Below are 17,313 nucleotides of genomic sequence, written 5' to 3'. Positions count from 1 at the left end.
GTCCAGTCAAACTTGACTATGGGGTGCAGTGCTCATCTCACTTTTGAGGCCAAGGGAGCCTATGTTTGTCCGCAGACAGCTTTCCAGGTCATGTGGCCAGCAGAACTAAACCGCTTCTGGCGCAACGGAACACCATGACAGAAGACAGAGCGCACGGAAATGCCATTTTACCTTCCTGCCACAGTGGTACCTATTTATCTACTTGCACTGGTGTGCTTTTGAACTGCTAGGTTGGCAGGAGCTGGGACAGAGCAACGGGAGCTCATCCAGTCGTGGGGATTCGAACCGCCGACCTTCCGATCGGCAAGCCCAAGAGGATCAGTGGTTTAGACCACAACACCACCAGCATTGTGAGACTAGTTTGTGAAAATGGCATAACAAAAAACCAGAATATTTTTTTTTAAAAGAAATACCTAAACAAAGCTACAATGTCTTCTCCTGTTGTTTTCACTTCAGCATCTGAAAGCATACATAAAATGGCAGCTTTCTGGAACACATATATTGCCTATAAAAAAACAAGACAAAGCAATCAAAACACTTATCATTTATTGTAACGTATTTGTTAATGGGTCTACCCTATTCAAATCATTTGTACACCAATCAATATTTAAACAAAACAACCCAATACCTTAAATACTGCAAGGTTTACAAACTATTTGAATTTATTTTATACATTTTCTTCCCATACAATTCCAATTCATATCACTTCCAGAAGGATAGTTGTGGAGCCTTACGAAGGTGTACACCTCGTCTACCCCCAAAGGCCTCTCCGGTGTGGTGACAGGAAGTCCTCAGCAGCAGGGTGTTGTGAGGAGGCCATGAATCCTAAAATGCCGATATGGGGACAGGCATTCTGGTGGCCATCAAAAGGAAGTTTATTTAAAAGCTGCCCTTAGCATGCCATCATCTAGAGAAGTGTGTTCAAGTAGAGCTAATGACACTAAAATGTCTTGCCATTGCATTACTTTCAGGGCTTAAGACATTTCTTAAAAGTAGTCTCTAACAGACATCTTGTTAAGAATGGGGCTGTTTCTTGACAAACTGTTACGGCTATGAAATTAGATATTGATATTCTGTGTTTTGCCTTGAGTTTCTTCTCGTGAAAACACTTCACTCTGAGAAGTATTTAGAAAATAAAAGTTATTTATTAAGTGTAAATTGAATTGGCTGTATTGATATCAAACACAATTATCTTTCTAGAACTTGTTATAACAGGGTTGTAATACAGGCAAAGCATCTCCTTTGCATCCCCCCCCCATGGCATAACAATTAACTGTTTTTCTGAGAAAGAATGGAGACAGTCAGCAGTAGTGGGGCAAGAGGTTACAAAAACAGGCCAGCTTGTTGAATAAGGGGTTGATTTGGAATATTTAACAGGGGATATTTTGGGAGAACGGCCCCCTCTTTCTAGCAGTGCAATGAACTATGCAGACCCAACCGACAGTTGCCCCAACGCCAATTTCCATTCCGCTCTCACTGTTGTCAACAGACAGTTGTTGCAACTCATTTGGTAGTTCAACCAACTTCAGCACAGGTCAGTGCAGAGTTAAATGTGTAGCTGAGATGAAGTTTAAGAGTTGCTAGCTGGAGCATCTCAGTACAGTGGTAGCTCGGTTTACGAACTTAATCCATTCGGGAAGTCTGTTCTTAAACCAAACCCGTTCTTAAACCGAGGCGCGCTTTCCCTAAAGAGGCCTCCGGTCACCGGTGCCCTTCCACCGTTCGGCTTCCATTCTTGTTGTTGTTGTTTAGTCATGTCCAACTCTTCGTGACCCCATGAACCAGAGCACGCCAAGCACTCCTGTCTTCCACTGCCTCCCAAAGCTTGGTCAAACTCATGTTAGTAGCTTCAGGAACACTTTCCAACCATCTCATCCTCTGTCGTCCCCTTCTCCTTGTGCCCTCCATCTTTCCCAACATCAGGGTCTTTTCCAGGGAGTCTTCTCTTTTCATGAGGTGGCCAAAGTCTTGGAGCCTCAGCTTCAGGATCTGTCCTTCCAGTGAGCACTCAGGGCTGATTTTTGTTCTTAGACCAAGGTAAAGTTTGCAAACTTCCAGTTTTGTGGAGTTATTAAACCAAATCGTTCATAAACAGGGCTGTTCTTAAACCGAGGTACCACTGTATTTGAATTTCAACACACAAATTGAATAGGTGGAACTCGCAGAGAAGGCATATGCTGGGAAAGCAAGCATCAGCTGTAACTATGAAGGGGCTCTCACCTCTTCGTAACGATATCTGATCACCCATTTACCTTTGACCACCTGCTTTCTTTGCAAAGCAGATCCGCATACCGATATGCTTGAAGCCAGTTCTGCTGGAAGGAATAGGACCACATCAGCTCCCAGTAGCAAAGGTGATGGATCTGCTTCCACTCTTGCTGGGCTGCAATGCATTCCTGGAATGTGACCTGAGCCTAGAATTCAAAAGTACATTACAGAAGTTGCAGGCTGTACTCTGCTCGAACAAAGTCCCTCGCTCCTATTCTGGTTTTTATTTGATAACAGAAGGCTACAGAAGTTGTCAAGCTACTTATTTTTGAACAGCAAGTCAATAGCTCAGGTGTGGGGAACCTTTGGCCTTCCAGAGGTTAGTGAGCTACAACACCCATCCACTGCAGCCATCACTGCCCATTGCCAAAGGCTCCCCCTACCTGCAATAGCCCATGCCTTCATAAAACTGGAGTGAATGGGAAGTGGGGAGGGGGGCACACTAGGCAGGAAGAGTACAGGGCCATTTGATGATCCAACAGGGTCTTCAACAAAGGGTTTCGAAGAGCAACATGAAAGACTCTGCAAAATAAGAAAATTCCTTCAGTAGCACCTTAAAGACCAACTAAGTTTATATTTTGGTATGAGCTTTCGTGTGCATGCACACTTCTTCAGATACACACGAAAGCTCATACCAAAATATAAACTTAGTTGGTCTTTAAGGTGCTACTGAAGGAATTTTCTTATTTTGCTTCGACTCAGACCAACACGGCTACCTACCTGTAACTATGAAAGACTCTGGTTCACTTGGCAAAAACCTAAGCAAGGGTCTTACATGTTTGATACATAAGTTTACTTAAATAGATCGGGTTCAAAGTATAAACAAGATGTTCATAGCACAGGCAGTTCAGCACAGATTATGAAGCACAGATTATATTAATTGAACTAATAGCAATAGTGGGGACTATGCTGTCTTTACTGGAAAAATATTCCAGGTGTGGAATAATTGGCAAACAGAGAACAGGTTATTAATTCAACATTTACGTTGTGAATTGTTCTTGCAAGCCATTAGCATCCTTGAATACCTACAGAAATGCAGAATTGTGAATGTGTTATAGAACAGGATTACTTTCTGCCCAATACGTCTACTTCATGTTTCCTAACCAGACTCAAGTCCACTGGTTGGCAGGGAAGAATTTCCCATACATGCCACATTGAACATCTGCGGAAGTATTCCACAGGAAGGATTCTGGCTTGGATCCAAAGAAGTTTGGGCAGAAAACGCTTCTTGATTTAAAATAAATGAATGAATGAATTAACAGTCATGTTAGAGGCAACAGGCTTCCCCTGGCTTCAGTTAAACTAGAATACAAGACAAAAGAATTATAAAACAAGCTCAGAAAGCTAAAAGCAGCTTTAAAACAGCACCTCAGATTTTACTGTTAAAAAAGAGTGGGGATTTATTACCTTTTCAAAATTTCCTTTCAGTATGTCTATTCTGGCATCATAAAACAGAATGATGGCACCCTTGAGAGAAAGAAAAGCAACACATTAGAATGTTTTTAATTGCAACAAAAATATCATTTTATAAGGTAAAAAAAGAAAGAAAGAAAAGAAACCAACCTTTGGAAACTTCTGGAGGTAAGGCTGAAGGAGGGCCTCTGCTTCTAAAAGGTTGGCTTCCCCCGTCCCTGTGCAAATAACAAAAGTCTATATCAGAGCCCAACATTGCAGGTTAATCTGCATACCGAAAGACATGAAAACCTATATTATTATTCTATTGATGTTTTAATATTCTGTAAACCGCTTTGAGATTTTTTCTTAAAAATATAAAACGGTACAGAAATGAAATGAATGAATGAACAAAACAATAAAAATATTAAACGGCTATCAATAAGTTGTACAGTAAATGAACAGGGCAGAAATGGAGCAGAATACATACAATTATTTCTGCACTAAAATTCTGCATTCTTTACCATGCTTATCTTATTTATCCTCAAGGGACTGGTGCAACCAGGTTCTGACCAAAATGCAGTTCAATAATTAGAAGCCCTGGGAATGTGTGCTCTCAGTGCTCCCTGGAGCAATGTGGAGAAGCTCCATCAGGCTCCTCTCTCATCTTTCACCTGGAGCAGCTATTCTATCAGGCTGTGGGCTGAAAAACCAGCTCCTCTTATATTATATATTTGATGTTAGCCTCCCTGAGCCCGGAGGGCAGGATTAATAATAATAATAATAATAATAATAATAATAATAATAATAATTTCCTCCTAGAAATCCTATCACTCCACTGGTCATTATAAAAATTCTCTTAAAAGTGTTCTGAGTTTGCTTTTTTCATCCTCCCTACCAATCTCTTTTCCTTTTCTGTTATATCTTTTAGATTATCAACCTGAAGATACGGATCGTCATTTCACTGGCATTTGTAAGGTTCTCCAAAGAGCAGGATTTTTTAAAAAAGCGGGGAGGGGAGCTTTAAATAAATAAAGAAATAAAATACTGCAAAGTAGTTCACTAGCGCTTCTGGTGGTTCCGTCATTGCAAGAGGTGAGGTTACAGGGAACCAGGCAGAGGGCCTTCTCGGTAGTGGCACCCGCCCTGTGGAACGCCCTCCCATCAGATGTCAAACAGATAAACAGCTGTATGTGATTCTTAAAAGACATCTGAAGGCAGCACTGTTCAGGGAAGCTTTTAGTGTGATGTTGTATTGTGTTTTTCTATTGGGGGGAGCAACTGCGCAGAGTGGCTGGGGCAACCCAGTCAGATGGATGGCATATTAATTAATAAATAATTTGTTGTTGTTGTTGTTGAGGCTAACTAATCCAAGATCTGAAACCCACTTCAATTGGTGAACATGCTGGGCTGCAACAGAGGTAGAGAATCGCGTTTGCTCTGTAGGCCGGACCCTTATCAGGATTTGCCTCATGGCACTGCTCCCCTGTCAATCACAAATGATATCAGCTGCTTTGCTGCTTTGAAGCCCTGACTTTTAGCAAGGCACAGCAGAAGGGTTTCCCCCTCTGCTTCCATGCAAACCTCTTCCAGCAGCCCAGTCAGCAGCGCCTGCAAAGCCCCTTTCATCCCCTGTTCTTGCCTACACAACACCTGAAGTCTTTCATGACTCCAGGTATAGGGCAGGTGGTCATGGCTTGCCCAAAATGGAGAAGTGGGCAGTCCAAGTTTGGTGACCCCATCCCCTGGGTTATAGTGATGAAAATACAGGCAAGAAAACAAGCAAATGCCCCATTAAAATATATTAGGGATTGGATAAAAAGCTATCGTTTTCCCATGGATCTCAGCCAGGAATTTATTTTTCAGTTCTTACCTAGGATTAATGAAACGTAAGTGTGGTATAGCAGCAAGGTGAAGGTACACAGTATGGCTCTCAGACTGGCACCAGAGGCTCCTTCCCGTAACTGCTGGAGACCCACCTCCTAACAGCAACCAAAGATTGCACAAGATAAAGATGCAGCATTCTGTGTTACTAGTAGTACTAATGATTTCAAGATGCAGAAAAAAAGGAAGGGTTGCAAGAGGAAGAGGTTGGGGTTTTTTTAGCCACCCTTCAACAGTACCTAACCCGAACATAAGCCGTACCCACAAATAAGCCGCACCTTTAAAATGCGGGGGGGGGGGAGGAAAAAAAGAAATACCCGAATATAAGCCACTCCCTTAAAACTCCACAGGCACTCACACCTGTAAATGGCAAATGTAGAAGAAAATCCTACAGAGACTAGAGAGGACCCGCAAGTGGGTTAAACACCTGTTCGGAGCACCGTAAATGCAAATAAAGAATCAATACTGCGCTGTAAAATACAGGGAAAGCGATGAATAACATTAGAATTAATTGCACAACAGTCTCAAGCTCGCAAATCGACAATAAAACATTTTTTTTGTTCCATCTTCTTCAGCAGTGACATCGTAAAAGCCAATTTTTGTAAGGTCGCGAATTTAAGCTGCACTTTAACTTTTCATGGTCGGAATTTGGGGGGGGGGGCGGACTGTGGCTTATATTCGGGCCAATACGGTAGGTCCCAGGGGAGTTATAGCAATATAAAATACAGCACTAAAAGCAGTTTAAAACAAAATTCAATCACACTCGAGTGGGTCCTGGAATACATATCTCAAAATTCAAAGGCCAGGGTAAAGAGATGCATCTTCAGCATACAATAAAAGCTGTGCAATGAAGGTGCCAGATGCACCACTGTAGGGAAGCAATTTCACAATGTAGGGGCTGCTACAGAATAATATCATCATGGGCGTACCCAGAGTTTATGTTAGGGTGGGGCCCCCTGCCATCATCCTCTGTCTGGCTCCATCTAGCAGATTCAGAATGAAAGGTCTCAACGACATGTGTTTTAAATTACTTTATTTCAACCCCAAGTACTCAGAATAATCTGTTAAAATCTCAATTTCTACTTTTAGTTAATAATTTTTATTTATTTACTTGATGGGGGGGGGTCAGCTGCCCCTGCTTATGCCTGTAATTAATCATGGCACTTGATTAATTTTGAAATCAATTACTTTAAAGTTTACAAAAATGCCTTTCACATTCAGCAGCCTGCTCCTATATTTCCCCAATCCATGATATACGCTATAGGTACATTTTAACATCAACGGTGAAAAGAACTTTTAATACCCTGTTGCCTGAAAACCCAATAAATTCTAGAAGTCGGAGGATTCTTCCTGGTAAAAGGGACAGCATCTGCAACAAAATCAGCAACACAAAATTACTAAAAGATTTAAAAGGAAACTGCAACATCTTGGAAACCTAAACAGCATAAAATAATAATAAAAGTTACAGGTAGGTAGCCGTGTTGGTCTGAGTCGAAACAAAATTTAAAAAATCCTTCAGTAGCACCTTAAAGACCAACTAAGTTTTTATTTTGGTATGAGCTTTCGTGTGCATGCACACTTTGCATGCACATGAGAGCTCATACCAAAATAAAAACTTAGTTGGTCTTTAAGGTGCTACTGAAGGAATTTTTTAATAATAATAAAAAGCACTCTAATACTTCTATTAGAAGACAGGAGTGCCTGACGTGCTCTGGTCCATGCGGTCACAAGAGTCGGACACGACTAAACAACAACAATAATACTTCTATGTTCAAGTTAACTTTGATAGAATAAAATTATAAATTGCAGCAGATGCGTATATAAAGTTTTCTTTTGCTATAATGGAAGTCTGCAAAATTACAATTATTACAATCAGCTTTTAGGTTTTTTTATTCTTTAAAATTACAGCATTACAGGCCCATAGCTGCCAAGTTATCCCTTTTCTTAAGGGAAATTCCCTTATGCTGAATAGGCTTCCTCGCGAGAAAAGGGAAAACTTGGCAGCTATGTACAGGCCATGTTTTATGTCACAATTTGTACACCGAAAACTGTAAAAACCCATACCAAATTGAATGCTCCTATTCCTAGTTGCACGCCCCCTTGAAATTGGTAGTAGGTTTCATTCTTGTTTTTGCTGCCCTGGGTCATCTGAAGAACTTGATGACATTCTCTTTTTGAGTAAAAAAGAAGAAGAAACGTTTTCATGTTAAATGACATGAAAGGCACTGCAATTACTACGACATGTAACTGGAAATTAACAGAATTGCACCTGTCTCCAACTGACTGCAATTATTTCAAGGCTTAACTTAACTTAACTTATATTGCCTAAAACAAGGCTCTCCTAAAATATTTCTCCTTACATGCCTAATATTATTTTAAAAGCAGCATCAGAGTGCATGGTGCTTTACAGACTAACAACAAAAGGCAGGGATTTAAGAGTAATCTGCCAACTCCTCTACTTCTACAATATATGATATCAGGGATATTTTACAGATATAGTATCTGTAACAGTGTCTCACTGTTAACAAATCCCCACCTTCTATGTTAAGTTTTTGATACTGTCTCTAACATCACAGAAAGCCATGGGACTTACTCCTAAGTAAGCATGTATAAGATTGCAGACTAAGAATTATAAGCAAAGGTAAATATGCTGTCTTTTCAGCTCCCCCCCCCCCATTACTGTTTCACCTCCTCCCTCTGCCATCTTGCTAATGCCCCTGCTTGGAAGCATGTCTCTTTTGGGGTGGAGTGAGGGAAGAATGAAATTCATTGCCAAATGATTTTAAAAAAACCTGGTGTCAATTTTTCTACTATCTAAACAGTTAGCAGGGAATTGAATTGCTGAAACATATAAACGGAAAAGCACAAGTAAAAGATGTTACAGAAACTGACTTGTATATTTGGTAACTTGTCCTGATTTTGAGGCCACCCTTGATGAAGTTGATCATATTTTCATCCTGGGGGGAGGGTTAAATTAAACAAATCATTAGGTGATATTCAACTAGGTTTTTGTGTTAGTGCAAGGATTAATGCCGGCGCAAGAGGACTTTGCGCCTTCTCCTTCCTCCCCCAATGCTGTCCCCAGATCTGCTCTGGAGGCTTGAAGAAGCCCCATAAGAGATTCAGGGGGCACACGAGGGGATGCAAAATACTACTTAGCACTGCGTCTAAGTCAACCCATTGCGTATATCATACCTATATCACTTGAACAGTTTTACCTGTGTAATGTAAACACTGGAAACATGCAAAATGTGTATACGTGAAGCTGAATGTATTTATTAGGCTGTGCATGCAACTCTTAAATCAACGGAACACTATTTGTATATAAATGCTTTACGCAAACATTTCCAAAACAAAACTTCACGGGAAGGAAGCATTTATATGTATCAAGCCAAACTGAAGAAACACCACTAGATGGTGCTACAAGTATCTAACAATAATTTGATGTATTACTGGGATAATAATGGAATCATGCAGCGGTACATTTGCAGTACACAAAAACTGAATGAGGAATAGCCCAATCCGAAGACTTCCTCGTCCACCGTAATAAATATTGAGTGCTTCCACCAAGTGCATCCACCATCCTTGTTCTGCACTCTTCTGCATCCTTCCAGTGTGAATAATGGAACCTACTGCATCTCCAACAGGTATTGACCAATAGAAGGTTCAGTATATCATGATTTGGAGACTGGAAACAGCAGCATAATGATTCATAATTAGTTCTGAACTATTTAATAGTTAATGTGCATTAAATACGTTTCCCGTGCAATATAAGGACTAAGCAGCCATTTCAAAGGAGCAAAATTCTTTAATACTCCGGACAAGTCCCCAAGTTCTATTAAATCAGTATTATTGTTCGCCTGAAATTTCAGTTGTTGCCAGGTTGTAGCATACAGTGAAACACTAAATATACTAAATTATTGTATTTTAATATTTCTGTTGGAAGCTGCCCAGAATGGCTGAGGAAACCCAGCCAGATGGGCGGGGTATAAATAAATTATTATTATTATTATTATTATTATTATTATTATTATTATTAGTTCCCAGCTCAGCAACCTTTTTTAGCCCGATTGTGTGTCTGAGTGCATAAAAAGGCAACAGATGACCCTGCCATATAGGTATGCTGACCTCTTTTAGTGCTGACGTGGGTCGTTCCTTGTCTGAACTCACTATCTATGCTACGGCTGCCCTCCTCAAGAGCTCCTCCTGCAAGCTGATCTTTGAAGCTGTAGTGCTGATTCTCATTACCGTGGTACCTTGGTTCTCAAATACCTTGGTACTCAAACAACTTGGAACGTGAACACTGCAAACCCGGAAGCAAGTGTTCCGGTTTGCAAACTTTTTTCAGAAGCTAAACATGCTCCGATTTGAGTGCCACACTTCTGTTTTGAGTGTTACGCTGAGGTCTGTCTGTTTTTGCTATTTAATTTGCGTTTTTGTTTTTGCGCCTCTTTTTGTTTTGTTTTTGTAACTGTGTGGGACCCAGTTCAGCTACTGATTGATTGACCGTGTGACTGCTGTTTATTGCTTTCATTTTATGGATCAATGGTCTCATTAGATAGTAAAATTCATGTTAAATTGCTGTTTTAGGGGTTGTTTTTAAAAGTCTGGAACAGATCGATCCATTTTCCATTACTTTCTATGGGAAAGTGCGCCTTGGTTTTGGAATGCTTTGGTTTTGGAACGGACTTCTGGAACACATTAAGTTTGAGAACCAAGGTACTGTATTAAAAATTTCTGTACTATTGCATATGTAGGTAAAGAAATACACATGTGGGGGAAAGCTAGCATTAATGAAGCTGTATACAGAGGAAGTTGAGAGCCATTTCCACAACAGCAGCGGCAGTTTTCTCAACAACAATTGTGAAGTTGGCTGCCAGTTCCCCACACACGCATAGCCCAATTGCTAGTCTTTTTCATGCAATAGTGTACTTGTGTAAAAGATCATGTGGAAGAATATGGCAGTGATTTGACAAAAAAAAAGTCTTGCTGAAGGTCTAAAACCAATGCCTTTGCATGCATCATTATCAATAGGAAGCAGAATGCCAAGAGCTGTGATCTATGAAAATGTTACATGACCCTTATTTTGCAAAGATATCAGTAAACAACTAAGTCTTCTAAAATATTTTTAGAGACCTACTTTGTTAAGGTTTATTAAATAATGTCTGGAACAAGAGACGGCAACATTTACTTCACAAATGCATATGAATTACAGATAAGGGGAAAGCAAGAGTTTTTTAACAGAATGGCTGAACAGGCTAAGTGTGCCGATAATTGCAAAATGCATTCTTGGAAATAGATCTACTTGAACATTATGAACATAGCATCATTGTTTCTGAGACTCTTCCTTTACTGACCAATGGAAGAACCTCATGGATACATTAGCAGATACTATTTAACATTAGTAGACAGTTAGAAGCAGAAGCCACTTATGTTTCCGAAAACAAGCATCATCTTAATGTTTAAAATGTTGCATGTGGTAAACCTGTATCATTTTAAACATTAAACCAGAGTGTTTTGACCTGCTCTTGGTGGTGTGTGTCAGAAACAGAAACACGGTTTTAAATATACTTGTATCGGATTTTTAACACAGACTGATAGCCAGGAAAGTGGATTTGCAATTGCAAATAAATTCTTTTATTTTTGTTGCCTGTAAATTATCTGAAGTGCATTTTTAGTACCCTGTGCTCCATTTTTCACAGAATTGGAAAGGTGTGTGTGTTTTTAATTCTCCTTTTTGGAAGTGTGTTTGTGTGTGTGTAGCCTTATCAGATTCACTGCTGCTGGGAAGACTTATCTTCCGATCCCTTTCCCCAACACCATTTCTCAGGCTGCTCTATGGAAGGAAGATGGGAGTTCTTTAGTCTTTTCCTTCAAGTGCTTATGTTCAGAGTAATACTTGCATTTGAAAACAAAACACAATCTGACAATCTGTCAGCAAAACTGGCAAGGCTTTTCCTCAATCTTGCCAGGGTCACTGAAGGGCCGAGAGGCAGTAAAGGAAAAGTTAGTGCTGTTTGCTAGAAGGAGATCCATGACAATACATCATGGCAAACTGTAGGAGTTTCTTCTTCTGCACTAACTGGAGGCGACAAGGTGGCATTTAAAGTGGGAAAAGCTTAGTTTGTGAACATTGGTACTGTAATGTACTTTGATTGATGTGGGGGGAGGTTTTCCTGGGTGATCATTAAAACACTTGTAAAAGCACAAAATTTCAGCTTTGGAGATAATATGGACACGTTTCCAGAGTTATCATTAATATAGTATTTCAAGCTCTGGGTTTTTATTAAATGCACACAGTAGAATGTCTTGAAAGAGAGGGGCAGGAAGTGTATCTTTCTTTCTTAAGACAAAATAATCATGATTTTTGCGAAATGAACTTGTTCCATAGCATTACTGAAAACCCAATTTTCCCATAGTCTGCTGATGTGAGACTCTAATGTTATTCATTTCTCAATTAAATTTATATTCTGCCGCTTCTTCCAAAGGAGCACAGGGCAGTAAACAACAGAAATAAAACAAATTAAACATATTAAAAAACATTATAATACAGATGCAGACTGAAAAAAATCTCCGCTTAAACGGCTTGCTGAAAGAGGAAAGTTTTCAGTAGATGCCAAAAAGATAGCAAAGGGGAGAGTGGTTTGTACGTTACCTGTACAAAAGTCAGTGCTGCTTTCTGTAGTAAACATTCAGCATAACAGATTTCTGCATGCATTTCCTCTATTAAAGATTAAAAACAAAAAACAAATTAATGCAAAGCTAAAATAGTAGCAATGAATAGTACTAAAGGAATGGTAATAACAAATGTGATCAAATACTTCCCTGCAAATTTTGCCCCATAACTAGTTTTTTAAAAAATAAAAAATAAAGCTCAACATCTGGGACATCTGCCCAGAGGCACCACCAGAAGCCTTCACGAGTACCATGGTGCCCGTGGGCACCAGGTTGGCCACCCTTGGTCAAGATAATAGAGATCTCCCATAATTGACATGGGTGGCGCTATGGGACACAGGTGGCGCTGTGGTCTAAACCACAGAGCCTAGGGCTTGCCGATCAGAAAGTCGGCAGTTCGAATCCCCGCGACGGGGTGAGCTCCCATTGCTCGGTCCCAGCTCTTCCCCACCTAGCAATTCAAAACACGTCAAAGTGCAAGTAGATAAATAGGTACCGCTACAAGCGGAAAGGTAAACGGCATTTCTGTGTGCTGCTCTGGTTCACCAGAAGCGGCTTAGTCATGACCCAGAAGCTGTAGCCAGTAAAGCGAGATGAGCGCCGCAACCCCAGAGTCATCCACAACTGGACCTAACGGTCAGGGGTCCCTTTACCATTACTATTAATGAAACATACAGACCCTGAATGGGTGCCTTGAGAAAGATGTACTGCCTTTTTGTACACCTATCAAAAAGCTGGAATTATCTGACGTGTCGGAGTGAAGTAGGGGGAGATAAAGCACTGATAAAAACACTGCTGGGATACTTTACGTGTCTATTTTCATAAGCGGAGGTAGTTCTAAATAGGGTAAATTGAATGTATTGAATAGCATAGGCGAAATATGCAACATTTAAAGGTGAATATGGGACGTGGGTGGCGCTGTGGGTTAAACAACAGAGCCTAGGGCTTGCCAATCAGAAGGTCGGCGGTTCGAATCCCGCGACGGAGTGAGCTCCCATTGCTCGGTCCCTGCTCCTACCCACCTAGCAGTTCAAAAGCATGTCAAGGTGCAAGTAGATAAATAGGTACCGCTCCGGCGGGAAAGTAAACGGCGTTTCCATGTGCTGCTCTGGTTCGCCAGAAGCGGCTTAGTCATCCTGGCCACATGACCCGGAAACTGCGGACAAACGCCAGCTCCCTCGGCCAATAAAGCGAGATGAGCCCCACAACCCCAGAGTCGTCCGCGACTGGACCTAACGGTCATGGGTACCTTTACCTTTACCTTTATAATTGACATATTTTGATCTGCTACTAGAGGCAGTACTTTTGGAGGAAATAAAAAAATCAAGTTGTTTTTCATACTGAGAGAAGACAACAAAAAAGAAACCAAAACACCGTAATTCCTTGAGTCCCAATGTATTAAGCCGTACAGTCTTTCTACAAATCTTTGCCCCAAATACTGTGAAATAGGTTGCTTGTAAATTCACAAATATGAGCACTGAGTATATAAGCTTACAGAGAAAACACCCCTACCCCATATTCTTCTTACCTTCATTCAGCTGATCTACGGACTGTTTCGAAACTAAACTGGACAATGATTCTACTACTGTGTTCCTTTTCCTGAATCTACATGAAAGAGAAAGAGGCATACATTTAATTTTAGCTAAAGAAACTGAATCATACATTTGTGCCATAGCTGGGAGAGAAAAGGAATGCAATCTACAGAACCTTAATACAATAGGCCACAATATTACAGTGGTACCTCGGTTTATGAACTTAATCCGTTCCGGAAATCCGTTCTAAAACCGAAACTGTTATTAAACCAAGGAGTGCTTTCCCTAATGCGGCCTCCCACCGCCTGTGCCCTTCCACCATTTGGCTTCCATTCTTAGACCGAGGTAAAGTTCTCAAACCAAGACACTATTTCCGGTTTTGCCGAGTTCATAAACTGAATCGTTCGTAAACAGGGCTGTTCTTAAACTGAGGTCCCACTGTATTGCACAAACAACCTCCAATAATTTAGTGTCCGGAAAGCAGGGCCCTAACCACTCAGTCATCCAGCCCACCTGTCACAGTAAACATGGGAAGAACTGAGCACCTCCTGCCCCCGGCTCTTGCCTTGGGAATGTAGCTGATTCCCTAGGAGTGCACGAGGCTAGTTAAAAGTAAATATTAAACACCCAAGGGTCATTCATGTAGCTTCTTTGCAAATGTGAAATGTTATTTGTCATCTTTGTATCTAGCCGTACCTACAAGGTCATTCATCAAGGAAACATGTACAGAGAATCAAGGCGAATATCTGAAAATTGCCTCTCTGTTTTGTCTGATCACATAACTGCCAAAAATCAGTGAAGACTGGCCTCTCTCCTCTATACAAAGAAGGCATTCCAAATTATACTCGCATGAACTTTTCTAAGATAAATGGTAATTTAATACAGTATGTTTGTCTATAAAAGCATCTTAATTTTTCTTGCATAATACAGTTGTTTTAAAGGCTTGGGTCACTTTTTTAAAAAGAAGTTTCAACTAAAAACACACACCATGGTTGTGTATCTAGCACAAATCACACCAGTTCCAGGGAGAGAGTATGTGAAGGTGACCCTAATTGCAGACCTCATTTAGATTCTATCCTCTGTCTCTGCTACAAAGCCAAAAGATTATATTTATCAATTTCTTATCAGCAATTCCATCTAATGAAGAATATGTCACATCTCTAGATATTATCCTGGGCATGCCTAAAGAACCTATTCTTCTTGTCAAATTGAGTAAATCTATGTGATTCCCCCCACTTACTTCCTATTGCAGACATAACACCCGAACCAACCTGGACCCTGCCATCCTCATTTGAGGCCCTTCTTCATGTGCCTCCTCCACGAGAGGTCTGGAGAGTGGCAACAAGAGAATGGGCCTTTTCTGTGGTGGCCCCCCATTTGTGGGAGTCACACCTGTTGTCTACATATCTTTAGGCACCACGCATTTGTGACATTTGTCGTCTCCCAAGCCTTTGGCTAATTAACAATGTATTACAATCATATTGTAAACCAACCCTGTGATCCTTAGATGAAGGGTGGTATAGAAATTTAATAAATATTATTAATAATAATATTCTGTAGACAACCACTGCAGAAGCAGTCAGGAAGTCTGTCTATTTCCAGCACAGGCTCCAAAATGAGTCAATTAATCTAGCCCCAATCCAAACCTCTTAGTGTGAAAATACAATGACTTCTGTTTTTAAATTTAGCAAAAGTGCTGGACTTGGGAATTTTAATGATTTCCTCATTACTTCAAGTGGAAAACAGTACAAGGCTCTGAAAAGACTTGAGTGAAATGGTAACTTGTAAAAACTATGAAAGGCATCAGAGGCTGTGTGAATATACGGTACATACATACATACATACATACATGGTGCTCTCTAGCTGCCATTGAGACTGCAAACATCCTCTGACATCACAAATGACTCAGGCTCCAATTCTAACCCCACTTACCTGGGAGTAAGCCCCACTGAATTCAACAGGACTTACATTTGAGTAAGCATGGTTAGGATTAAGCTCTTCTTTGCAAGACTATGCACACCCATTTTAAATGTTAGGCTGACCCCATGGCTGCTACCACAATTCCAAACTATATGATGTGTATCCAACAGTTATCCACTTAACTGAATTTAGTCACGCCCATGGATTTCAATGGGCTTCCTCCAAGCAGGACTAACTTTGGATATCTTCTGATTGAGTATTGCTCTAGAAATTAATTCTAAATGACAAGAACCAGGATCATCTTCTCTATTAAGTGCATATCAAAATTACAAAGAAGTAACTTATATCTACATCTCTTTTCATTACTAGTGTTCTTCCTGTTACTTGCTAGGAAAAAACATACATGTATGTCTGATAACTAGCATTCAACAAATACAAAATTATTCATGCTTACTTTTGGCAAGTTTGTAGAGCTTCTTTCATTGTAGCGATTCCCATTTGGATATCCTGTTGCTCAAAGGTCATAGCAGCCTGCATAACTAAAATAGTGCTGTACCCTAGGGCATGGTACATGCTACCTTTAGACCTGTTTTGAAAAATAAAATAAAATGGGCATTTCAATCAAAATGGCAGTTCCACTAAAAAAATTAGTACTCCTCAAGCACAAAATTACATGTTTCATAAAAGTAACTTTTAAATGCTATACATTCTGAAAATAAGATGATTTCCTTCAAATCTCTTCTATAATTATGCAATTTTTTTTTGTTCTGGGCATAATTCTGCAACCTAGTTTTGTTCTGATAAAATTACAAATGGGTCTGCACATTTTTCCTCTTCAAGTTAACATGCACAACGGCTCTTATTACACCTCAAATTTTTAACTAAAAGCCACTGACGAAAAATAGGTCACTTTAGAGGGTTTAAAGAAATACTTGCAGAAGACTTGCTTTGGGGAGGGGAACAGAGCTGGAAATAATGAAAGCTACTCTATTCAGAGGCCTTAATCTCCAGCAAACAGATGGCATGCCTTTTAGCATCTCCCTGTACTGCTTCTAGCAAACAAAATAACCTCACCAGGGACGAAGCAATTCCAGAGCTTCTGAGAATTTGTTGTTCAGAAATAAGTTCAGTGCCATCGTGCATTCTTCCAGAGAACACTTCAGATCCATCTTGGTGGCCCTAATGGAAGAATTGGGAGAATAGTTAGAATTTTCCACTATGCCTAAGTGACCACTGACATTGTATTCAGACTAGCAGGCAAATGCCATAGTACAGTTCAATTGCTGGATATACTCAGGTTTTTAAAATACCAAAGTAAATGAACTTTCCACACGGCTGGTGAAACTCGTTCATAACCTCTTTTGGCAAACCGAAAACTCAAACCAACAGAAAACATACGGGATAGTCTTCATTATCTACTTTCTAAATTAAAAGACGCCTGGTTATTGGGAGAAAAGTGATGACAAACCTAGGCAGCGTCTTAAAAAGCAGAGACATCACCTTGCTGACAAAGGTCTGCATCGTTAAAGCTATGGTTTTCCCAGTAGTGATGTATGGAAGTGAGAGCTGGACCATAAAGAAGGCTGATCACTGAAGAATTGATGCTTTTGAATTATGGTGCTGGAGGAGACTCTTGAGAGTC

The 17,313-nt window shown here is 40.3% G+C and overlaps 1 protein-coding gene across 2 annotated transcripts in view; it reads right to left on the bottom strand.

Moving 5' to 3' along the window:
* The window catches only part of TTC39B (tetratricopeptide repeat domain 39B), a 53,477-nt gene that overhangs the window by 10,264 nt on the left and 25,900 nt on the right, over positions 1-17,313 (bottom strand). For both annotated transcript variants that reach the window (XM_035140777.2, XM_035140778.2), the window contains exons 3-14: positions 16,746-16,850; positions 16,126-16,257; positions 13,748-13,824; positions 12,200-12,267; positions 8,437-8,501; positions 7,609-7,714; positions 6,848-6,913; positions 5,534-5,642; positions 3,832-3,899; positions 3,676-3,735; positions 2,253-2,414; positions 414-505 (exon numbers count right to left, since the gene is read on the bottom strand). In XM_035140777.2, the coding sequence (XP_034996668.2) occupies positions 414-505; positions 2,253-2,414; positions 3,676-3,735; positions 3,832-3,899; positions 5,534-5,642; positions 6,848-6,913; positions 7,609-7,714; positions 8,437-8,501; positions 12,200-12,267; positions 13,748-13,824; positions 16,126-16,257; positions 16,746-16,850 (1,110 nt within the window). The remainder of the gene's footprint in view (positions 1-413; positions 506-2,252; positions 2,415-3,675; positions 3,736-3,831; positions 3,900-5,533; positions 5,643-6,847; positions 6,914-7,608; positions 7,715-8,436; positions 8,502-12,199; positions 12,268-13,747; positions 13,825-16,125; positions 16,258-16,745; positions 16,851-17,313) is intronic.

The sequence above is a fragment of the Zootoca vivipara genome, chromosome 16 (assembly GCF_963506605.1).
Source record: "Zootoca vivipara chromosome 16, rZooViv1.1, whole genome shotgun sequence".
NCBI lineage: Eukaryota > Metazoa > Chordata > Lepidosauria > Squamata > Lacertidae > Zootoca > Zootoca vivipara.
The sequence above is the reverse complement of the archived record's forward strand: the minus strand, read 5'-3'. Positions and strand labels throughout refer to the sequence as shown.